This window comes from Podarcis filfolensis (genome assembly GCF_964270895.1).
Source record: "Podarcis filfolensis genome assembly, chromosome: 13".
Taxonomy (NCBI): domain Eukaryota; kingdom Metazoa; phylum Chordata; class Lepidosauria; order Squamata; family Lacertidae; genus Podarcis; species Podarcis filfolensis.
Genome location: NC_139615.1, coordinates 30,246,094 through 30,256,943, shown reverse-complemented (window position 1 = coordinate 30,256,943; position 10,850 = coordinate 30,246,094). Strand labels below are relative to the sequence as shown.

The 10,850-nt window shown below is 43.6% G+C and overlaps 1 protein-coding gene across 18 annotated transcripts in view; it reads left to right on the top strand.

The window, feature by feature from the left end:
- The window catches only part of ATP6V0A1 (ATPase H+ transporting V0 subunit a1), a 43,988-nt gene continuing 33,138 nt past the window's right edge, over positions 1-10,850 (top strand). For 3 of the 18 annotated variants that reach the window (XM_083582700.1, XM_083582697.1, XM_083582712.1), the window contains exons 1-5: positions 354-501; positions 2,960-3,121; positions 4,184-4,262; positions 5,033-5,130; positions 5,784-5,912. In XM_083582700.1, coding sequence (XP_083438826.1) covers positions 3,005-3,121; positions 4,184-4,262; positions 5,033-5,130; positions 5,784-5,912 — 423 coding nt within the window. In that variant the 5' untranslated portion in view covers positions 354-501; positions 2,960-3,004. Of the gene's footprint in view, positions 797-2,959; positions 3,122-4,183; positions 4,263-5,032; positions 5,131-5,783; positions 5,913-10,850 lie in introns of all 18 variants that reach the window. The other 15 variants (XM_083582699.1, XM_083582696.1, XM_083582710.1 and 12 more) reach the window with 13 other exon arrangements.

Here is a 10,850-nt window from a genome sequence, read left to right as displayed (position 1 = left end):
TCTCGTGGGAGTCTGTTCCACTGTCGAACAGCTCTTATTCTCAGAAAGCACGTCCTGATGCTGACTCGGAATCTCCTTTCTTGTAACTTGAATCCATTTGTGTTCTTCCAGGTACACACCCTTCGAGATACATCAGTCACTGGAGCAGGGTGGGGGGGGGGGTAAAGAAACCATTTTCTGAGGCGAACCTTTTGAACCGCCACGATCACAAAAAACCCAGGGCGTGACGTCACCGGCCATGGCACGCCGCCGCCGCGACTTACGAAAGCGGTCGCCAAAATGGCGGCCACTTAAGGCAGGCAATCCAGCGAACCTTGCCCGAACGCACCACGCCGGCGCGGGCCCTGTTGCTAAGCAACGGCACCCGGCCGGGCGGAAGAAGGGAAGGCGGGCGCCGCGCACCTACGCAGTGGCGTCATCAGCGGAAGCTGGTGGGGGGTGGGTTGGTTGCCGCTTTGTCGGAGCAGGTGCCGCGGCTTGTTTTTGGTGCGGCGTTTAAAGGTCTGCGGCGGCGAAGCCCTTTTCAAGGTGCGGGGGGGAAGGGAGGCGGCGGGGCAGGGGGCGTTGAAAGGCGGTTAATACGGGGAAGCAGCGCAATGCGTCATGGGAGAGCGCGGGGCCTAGTGGAGGAGGGGAAGGGCCGGCCCTGTCCTCTGCGGTTGTGGGAGTGGGGCGCGTGATACTCCGCTTAGGGCCAGTGAGGGGAGACAAGGGGCAGCCAGGCTGTGTCGGTGGGTCAGTTTAGGCGGGTAGGTCGCCTAATCCAAGGTCCCCTGGCGGGAGGGGGAAGCAGAAGGTATTATATTTGAATGTGTGGGCGTGTCATTGGGTTTCAGGGGCGCCCCAGGGGGCGAGCTGGTTTCTCCCATGGGTACCTTTGGAGAGGAGGAGGAGGAGGAGGAGAGGGATCTGTCCAGAACCTGTGGGGACGTTTAAGAGTGTAGGGAGGAGGCCGGTTTCATGCTGGGAGTGATACCTGGGCGTTGCCTTCTTGTGGGCAGGCGGCGCTGGATGGATAAGATGATGGGATGGTGATGGAAGAGCCACTTGCTAACCCATTTGTTTCTGAGAAGTAGATGTCTCCTGCTGTTTGTCATCTGTTCCCTCTTTGGGGAGGGATGGGGGTTGCTGTTCATGTTGTAATGTGGGGTGACAGCAGCTTCCTGCCTTTGTGTTAGGTATAAGAAGATGGAAGGCACTTTCCTGCTCGCCAAGGGGGTGAAATAAAGAGAAATTGCCCCAGTTTTGATGGGGTTGAGTGAAAATGGGCTCTGGCACATCAAAGAGATGCATTAAAGTCAGTTACAAGAATGGAGAGTTCTGCAAAGGGGAAAGAATGTACTTCACTTAAAAAAAAACTGAGGTGGGGGAGCTCAAGAGACAATAAATTGAAATGGGGATTCTAGTCTTAAGGATTCTTTAGATTCCTGTCATCCAGCACTTACTAACTTTATTAATTCATTAATGCTATCCTTCTGACGTGAAAGCATGTGTTCAAGCATGACATTTGTTTTGGTTGCTGCTCCTTAGCTTGTATAAAATAATAATTGCAACTTTTCTTGGAGTTGGGCCTTACAAATTTGTCAGGCATTTGGGCAGATAAGCTCAAAGTTCAGTCATACTGCTGCTGTGGTGCCCTTGCAATGCCCCCATCTCTTGTTGAGTGGCTTATTGGAGTAAGATGCCAGAGTTAATTTGTAGTTTATTTTTTGGAAAGGCTCCTAGTCTCAGTAATTGTTAGCATTCAGCATGGATAATGTCTGTTGCTTTTTAACTCTTGCTGCTCAGCCATCAGTGAGCAGTAATGTCCATTCGTTATTTTCATTGAATTAATTATGTCAGAGCTTTCAAAACTTTTCATGTTGGTGACACACTTTTTAGACATGCATCATTTCACAACACAGTAACTCAGTTTTACTAGCAAACTGGAGATTAAACTAACCCCTTTCCAGCCCTGGTTGGAGTGTGGGGACCGTTTACGCAACACACCTACACACCTCAACCGACACACAGTTTGGAAAACTCTGATCTATACTATATTATAGCAAGCTATATTTTCACATGTATTTCCCAAGTACCTCTCTCTTTTGTCCACTCATCAAAAACCAAGTGGACAGTAGCAACACCATCCCAATCTTTGATGCATTAAATGCTTGCAGCATCAGTAGCAAGCAAGACAAAAGTATGGACTGGATAAATCTCTACAGTGTTTTGCCTCAACTGAAAAAGACTTTCCAAGCAGAACAAAAAATGATTCAACTTTTTTAAAAAATCTGCATTTATATGTTAATAAGTTGAAATATTTATGGACTCTGATTAGGCCCATATCATTCTGATGTGGCATTTCTTATGTCTCAAGCCTGACATTAGTGGCTCACTTTGTTTTATCAGCATGACTGAGGAGACTGCAAAACCAACCAGACTTTACTTTCACTGGGTAATCCCTGTGGACTGTGACATCCGGATGTTCTCCCATCCCTTAGTGAAAATAAGCTCTGAATCCCTATGCGACCAGCTAAATCTGCTGCAGTGCTGTGTAACAGTTTTCCCTGGAGATGGCTGTCAGCTGATAGGCTGCTGCTTGTGTTTCTGGGGCAGCAGCTTGCAGAGGTGCCACATGATGGGCAGCTGGTCATGAAGCATTAGCTGGAACTGGGAGGTGAAATTCAGAGGCAACAGCATTCTTTGAGTGCTGCATAGTAGGGGTTAGTTGTGCGTGGCACATAAAAATGTGGAACCATGGAATAGGCTTTCCTTTTTTACAATCCTTAAATAATATTTTCAGAATTTTTATGCCCTTATTCAGTTTGAGGTGTTCCAGTCCTAGTTTTCAATCTCCGTGAGAGAGATATAAATTAATCTACAATATATGCCTTCCATGTACCCCAAAAGGTAGATAACAGAATTGATACCTTTCTGGTGAGTCTTACATTTATCCTCCTTTTTCTTTCTCTTAAAGGCAAAAGGATTCTCACCCTAGTTTGCCCGGCTCTTCTCTCTCACTATGGGGGAGCTCTTCCGGAGTGAAGAAATGACCCTTGCGCAACTTTTCCTTCAGTCTGAAGCAGCCTATTGCTGTGTCAGTGAACTGGGAGAACTTGGGAAGGTCCAGTTTCGAGATGTATGTATCTGGCCCTGTTGGTCCACACAATTTATTGTGTTGTTGTTTGTGACAACTGTTACCTATGCTCAAGGATTCCCCCCCCATACTAGGATATAACTGAAGCATCTTTAGATTCTGTGAAGGTATTAACTATCAATGTTGCTGCCTTTTGTTGTGAATGATTGTTCCGTGCCTTACAATGATCAAGTACTCAATTTCATGCTTGCCTCCTTCATAAGGTCCTAGTACAGGTTACAGCAATTTAAAAATAAAATATTAGAAACAGTGTGAAACAAATTACAGTCACAAGAATAGAATGGGTCCTGAAAAGATATCTCAAATGTTAAAAGCCAGGCGAAAGAGGTACCGTATTTTTCGCTCTATAAGACGCACTTTTTCCCTCCTGAAAAGTAAGGGGAAATGTGTGTGCGTCTTATGGAGCGAATGCAGGCTGCGCAGCTATCCCAGAAGCCAGAACAGTGAGAGGGATCGCTCTGAGTGCTCCCTTTCGCTGTTCTAGCTTCTGGCTTAGCTACACGAAGCCTCTTCAGGGCACGGGGAGCCTTCATCCCGCTGCCCTGAAGAGGCTGTGCAGCTATCCCAGAAGCCAGAACAACGATCCTTCTCGCTGTTCTGGCTTCTGGGATTCATATTTTTTTTTTCTTGTTTTCCTCCTCCAAAAACTAGGTGCGTCTTATGGTCTGGTGCGTCTTATAGAGCGAAAAATACGGTACATCTGCAGCATACAACAGAAATCATATAGTGAAGGTGCCAGGTGTACCACTGTAGATAGATAGTTTTATAACAAAGGGGCTGCTGCAGAGAATGCTTTCTCCTGGGCTGCCACTGCTCTCTGAACTTCTAAGGGTGGTGGAACTAACAAATGGGCTCTTCATAGCTCTTTTATTGATCAGGTAGCAATCCTTTGCATTTTCCCTTTGAACAGTTAAAATGTTCATGAGCTTTCTGTGACATCACACCAATATAGTTTATGGTACAGAAGGGTTTGGAGATGAGCAACAACTGGTTTTCAGTCACTGCACACATGTAATAGAAATTATGTTTTGTTCTTATTGACAGCTAAACCCGGATGTGAATGTGTTCCAGCGTAAATTTGTCAATGAAGTCCGGAGGTGTGAAGAGATGGACAGGAAACTTAGTATGTCATTGCTTTCTCTTGCATGTGCATAGGCCAGGCATAGGCAAACTTTGCTCTCCAGATGGTTTGGGACTACAATTCCCATCATTCCTGACCACTGTTCCTGTTAGCTAGGGATGATGGGAGTTGTAGTCCCAAAACATCTGGAGGGCTGAGTTTGCCTATGCCTGGCATAGGCTGATGGGGCTAAATCAGTCTGGGATCCTTTAAACCTCTCCCCAGATTTCTGTGGCTATGCTAAATAATCTGCATATTGTACATTGTTGCAGAAATTAGAACAGGATCCAAATCACGAGAATATGATATACAACATGACATGATAGTTAGCAGCATAACAGATAAAATAGAAGGAAAATAGATTCCAATAGCAGCTAGCAAAAGTATAAGATGTCCTTGTTGTGTGGAAATGAACCCATAAGGTCAAAATTCCTTCATATAAGTCTGGGGAGAGTGACATGTGATTATTTAGTCCTCATGCTATTGTTATTTATTAAGGCATGCTGCATCCATTCTACTATCATGAAATCAGAACAAAATATATGGTAGTAATCTACTTTCTTTGACCTGTGGTTTTTAAACTATCATTTTGTAGATTATTTAAATGAGAAGAGATGTTCATAGTGGAGGTGTTTGTGTGGTCTGGTGGAATGGGGCATCAGATGATCAGTTGCACAGGGGAGGTATGCAGATCCGTGAGGCCTTCTCTCACGTATATGATATTACATACTCTTCTTAAATCATCCCCTCATTACAGTTCTCCCCCTTTTTAGGGTTTGTGGAAAAGGAGATTAAGAAGGCCAACATTCCCATCACAGACACCGGCGAGAATCCAGAGGTGCCATTCCCCCGAGACATGATTGATTTGGAGGTAAATAACACTGTGGCTTGTAAAATCATAGCACCTTGGGGTTTTGCAAGGCTTATTTCTCTTGATACAGGGCTGTGAAAAGTGAATATTGAGTGGGAAAATCAGATTGCAGAGGAAATAGCTAGAACTGGATGCTGAATAGAGTTTTACAGAAAAGTCTGGGGGAATACCCTGACATATTTTCCTGGTTTGTTAACCATGGTTCAGCCAGAGTTCCTTAGTCCAGACATTAACAAAGAACACTGGTTTAATACTAGCCACGGTCTTTGTTCTGAAGGTGGTGCACAATAGGGGATGAGGGAATAAAGTGTTTTGCTCCAGCACTTGTTCATGACTTCATAAGCAATCATCCAAACAGCCTTGATGGGAGTCCAGCTTTTATAGGTCTCTAGTTTTCCAATAAAGGGAATCATAAATGACAGTTTAGTTACTGATTTATATAATTTGTTCAAGGGCATCTCTGGCTGTAAAAGGTAAAAATAATAGTTCTTTAATGTAGAAGATTATCTCTATTCTAGCATAGGATTTGAATTTGGCTATAGAGAGATTAAAGGAACTGACAGTTCATACATCGAGGAAAAGATGCGTCTACTACAGCATGTTGACAGCTAATAATCAACTCACTTTCTCCTTACTTCTCTTTTTTTCTGCAGGCAAACTTTGAGAAGATTGAAAATGAGCTCAAAGAGATTAATACCAACCAGGAAGCCCTGAAAAGGAACTTCCTGGAGCTGACGGAATTAAAATTTATACTGCGCAAAACTCAGCAGTTTTTTGATGAGGTCAGAATATCGGATGTTTTTGCTTCTTATGCAGCTGGGCCAGCTCATCACAACCTTCCACTTTTGTTCTTGAGAACGCTTGTTTAAGTTGCAGTTTTGGGCAGCAAAAGTTGTTTTCCATCATTCATGCAAACATACGAGCTAGCCACCCCATGGCTTACATTATGTGCAATTGCTAAGTGTTCATGTCTAGGTAAAATATTCCTCTGACACTTGTCAGAAGGGTGTATAAACCTTTGATCATGTAGAGCCCCCGAAAGATTCCTGGGGGCATGATGGAAAAGGGCTTGGAAAGCAGAGCACCTATCCAGATTTCCAGTTGCTAGGATCAATGTTTCAGTAAGAAGGAAAACTGAATGCTAGGATATTTCCAGCCTCATTTCTGCTAGCTAGACAAGAAAGAAAAGTATGGATGCACAGTGATCTGTCTCCCTCTTTTGAATAGCACAATGTTAGAACAGGTCAACAAGAGCTTTGCACAATCTGAGCCTTACCTAGGTGTCAGGCTGGGAGTCCCTGATGTGTTTCAGACTTGCTGCTCATGCCCTTCAGATTTCTAGGCATCTGGACAGCCAGTTGGCTAGGATTTTTCTAGTCCTGTTAGTCATTTAGGAAGGGTAGTAGAGAAAGTGGCAGAAGTTAAAAAATCTGGATCAGCAACTATTTTTGACACATCATTAAATGAATGTCACTAGCAAATCCAAACAAATGCTTTAGAAAAGTCTGTTCTTCCAGGTGGTGATATGATGGCACTGAACACGTTTAGATTTATGTTCCCAAGACTGTAGAGTTATTGACTCAGTTAAGAGGCTTTTTGCAACCATGATATGTCATGTTCAACTTGGATAGTTGGAGCCCTGGTAAAGGCCTGAAACCTGTGGTCCAGTAGTGCTACCCTCCCTCTAATTCAACACTCAGAGAAAAATGGATTTGTTAGGTAAACAAAATGGGATCTTGCTTTCCTTCTTTGAAAAACGACAAGTTTTTTGCTGCCTCTGCTCTTGCTTTGTGGATGATAATGTGGGTGCTTGGGGAATATGATCAATAATGGGTCTAAGCTTGTCTTCAAATGTTGAATAACAGTTTGTAAGCTGTGGTTGGTTGGGGTGGTGCCTCCTGGACACACACACACACACACACACACACACACACACACGAGTTGTGCTTTGGGTTTTGCAGCTGCCATCTAAGTGTGGAATTTGGTATTGAATGTGACATTCAGCATCCTGAGAATCTTGGCTCGTGTATATTTTAAACTGAGTGTCTGCCTGTTAAGGGTGCCAAGGTAGGATTGAAGGCAGTGTCTGGTGAAATCTCAGAATGTTGAGAGTAAATTCCACAGGATAAGCAAATATATAAGCAAAAATTTGCTTTTTTCTCAGGAGCATCGATGGCCATAACCTAGCTTAATTACAAATGTGGCCTCTGGTAAAAATTAATTGCTGACCACGGTGATAGGGCCTTTCTAATGTTTCTGATATGATCCTTTGCTGTTAACCATCCACCTAGCACTAAGGCAGGGGGGCTGCATGGACAGCTTGTTCCGTCTGAGGTGCAATGCTCAAATGGTTCTCAAGAAATACTTGAAGCAGCTGGAGCACTTAGAAATGTGACAGCTAGGATTAAGTGGATATATGCTCAACTTCCGCCTTTGAAATAAAAATGAAGTTCCTGACCCTTCACAGTTGTGGAAAAACACTTGAACATGTAGTGTTTGGGGAAGCATCCAATCTTGGTGCAACAAGTGCTGGTTAATTTTACTTTGGCTCGGCAACCTGCATCTATGTGTGTAAATGTTGAGCTTTGTGTGTTGTTTGATGGCCAACTTAAGTATCATACCTGCTGAAGAGCAACCTTATATTGGACTGCACAACACCAGCTACCTGACATTGAGTTTAGGTAAGTTATGTGATGATTTTGATTTTTGCCCTTTACCACAGCTGAGCTTCTTTTGCAGTGCATTGTCCAGCAAATGTTTTTTCCAAGTTTTCCCACTTGGGCATTCTGGAGTTGCAGTTCTTCCAAGTGCTTACTTGTACTAAATACATAGCGTAAATGTGAACATTTACAGCAGGTTCACATGATGGTGTGCTTCTTCATATAAAAGAACAATCCCTTCTAAGCAGCATGCCTGTTTTCTGCATACAGGATATTTTGTGTGGTGGAACATCCCATCACTGAAACTCCATCTGTGGTCTGAAGTGGTACATTCCAGACACAGGTTTGGCCACGTCTTCTGCTGCTTAAGAGAGCTAGGCCTTCACAGCTTTTCAGCTTCAAAATCTAAACAGGGTATAATGAATGGTAGTGCTTGCTGAATGGTGCAGTTGCCTCTACAAAGTCTCTTTTTAATGTTTTTAGGATTGGGGACCCATCTGAGCAACTGTTTAGACTAAGCAGGCCCTGGTGAATAGTATGTACTGTGTAAATTTCCACTGAAATGTAGTTTCCTCAGAGTCATGAGTTGCTTCATGTTTGTTCTTTGAAAGAGCTTCACATAAATAGATGATGATCCTGTCAGTGATTCAAATTTAGGGAGCGGTTTTTAAGGTGGCACAACAGAGCTGTTGCTCAATCATCTTTTTTTTTCTAAACCACTGAGAAACTTGCTGCTGCAGTTCAACATTTGAAGACTTTGTAAAACTTTGGGGGAGTTTGTGAAATGTTCATAACTTGACAGCAAGAAATGGTTTGCAAGGCAAGTCTTTGATCTGTGGACCCTGAATTCAGTTGTGGGAGCTGCAGGAGGGAAGATTGGGCCCGACAATTAACGAATGGGACCACAATGCCAGCGTAGCCATTTCTTGCCAATGTAAAAGGACGCAATGGTTTTGATTCTGCTAAAATGGTGATTCTTTTCTCGGTCTTCATATTTTTGCTTTGTGAAGAACAGTAAGAGCTGGAGAAATATCTCTGGATCTATTAACCATAAGTGCCCCAGAGTAGACTGGAAGAAGACTGGAAAAGTAATGGTTAATGGCATGCAGTTTCCATCTCTTTCCTCTGGTTTCTTTCTTTTCTGTCATCATCTTCAGTCCTTAGTTCTCATTCTCCATCTGTCATCTGTTCCTCCTTTTGGTGGTCCCTGCTGCAGTTGTTGCGGACTGTGAAAACTGTATCTGTGTTTACTCTTGTCATTTGCTCAAGGGCTTGTGTGTGTGTGTGTGTGTGTGATGTTTTGTATATCCATTGCAGAAAGACCTTGAGCTGCACACCCTGGACAACAGCTAAAGTATTTATAGAGTGCCTCTCATATTAAAAAAAAAAATACTAAGGTGGTGTAAAAGTAATATGCAAGTACAATAAAACATAAAATGCCATAAAAAGGATGCTCTTGTAGGAAAGCTTCCTGATTGTGCATTTCTTCTTCAAGTTGTGGGATGGTTGCTGCTTGTTGGTATACGAGATGCTGATATAATTCAATCCTCTTTAGCAAGATCACTGGGTCTGAGCTTGGCCCTCCCAAACAACAAACGAAAGCTAAGACATTGTCATCAAGTTGATGGCAGAAGTGGCACAAGGTTTGAAGCAAGTCTCTACCTCCCTGCCCCTTGCTGACTTCCATTTTCCCTCCTTCGCACGGGGAGGCTCCTTATAACATAATTTGAGGACTTGTACAATAGAAATAAACATTTTTGTTCTTGCAAATGCAGTTCAAGATCTTTCACTTTAAAAAACCCCCAGCCATTTGTGTTCTCCATGTACGTATGTTGGAGGAGCTGTGTTTTATAGAGTATGCTGGCATTTTATTTCCTGCTTTCTTTGTTGCATTCCTTGAACAGTCAGGCAGGGGACTTCAGCTTGGTGGTAGGCACAACAAGGGGAGATTTAGGAGGGAGCAAAGAGGCATTGAAAGCAAATTATCTTTTGTGAAACGGTATCATGAATAGGAGAGTTGAAAATGGAAGAATTAAGGCTAGTTCGCATTATACTGCTTTCTGCCAGGATATCATGTGAATCCTGCCTATGAATTTCTTACATGGGACTTACCTACACATCTGTTTTGCTACGTGTAGAATGAAATAGATAGGGGAAGATATCACCCTAGTCTCTCACTCTAGACTCTTAATGGGCAGATCCAAGGTAGCTAGTACTTCCTCAGGCTGCCCACAGCTGTGACCCATTCAGCTGTCCTCTGCACACCCAGTTCCAGGTGCAGCAAGTTTGTTGAGTTTCCCAGGAGGTCCAAAGGATGGGGAACAGGGGGTCCCTCCACTCACTGCTCTTTCTTCACTCTCTGTCCTCTCCTCCTTAAAGTATTGTAACTGGATTGGATGGGGAACCTGTGGCCCTTCAGATGCTGTTGGACTCTCATCAGCCCAAGTCAGCATGGTCAGTGGGCATGGATGATGAAAGTTGTCATCCAATATCATCGGGAGTGGTCACAAGTTCAACATCCCTGCTATAGATCGGAGAATGAATTGGAAGACCAGGGGAGCATATTTCAGCATGCTCCCACCTGATTACCCTGTTGCCGAAAGCGTGTGCTTTTTACAATTTCAGGGATATTTTGGGAGCCCCTTTGTGTTCTGAATAGCAAATCAGTCTGCCTGTGCTGCTGGACTGTGGTCTGTACTCATGGCCAGTTGCTTGGTCTGATTTGTGTGTCTTCGGATTCTCATGCCCCTCATTTGCAGGAGCCCCTTGTATGCATGTTGAAAGGTGATGTCTTATTTTAAAGCTACATCTGCTTCTTTTCTCCAAGTGTTTTCTTTACTGTATGGGCTGTGTCAAGGTGGAAATGATTTTGACTGTTTTGTCATGTTAATGCTGCCTCTGAGGGTGTAGCATCAACATCCTTCCTGAGCTATATCATGAGCGCTTGCGCAAGTTAAGTTTCCATTAAGTCTTAGCCAGCAAGTTACAGGGGGAAATGATTAAGTCGTGAATTCCGGCTAAAAAGATGAAGAGCTAAAAAGATGTTTTAGAGGAAACAAT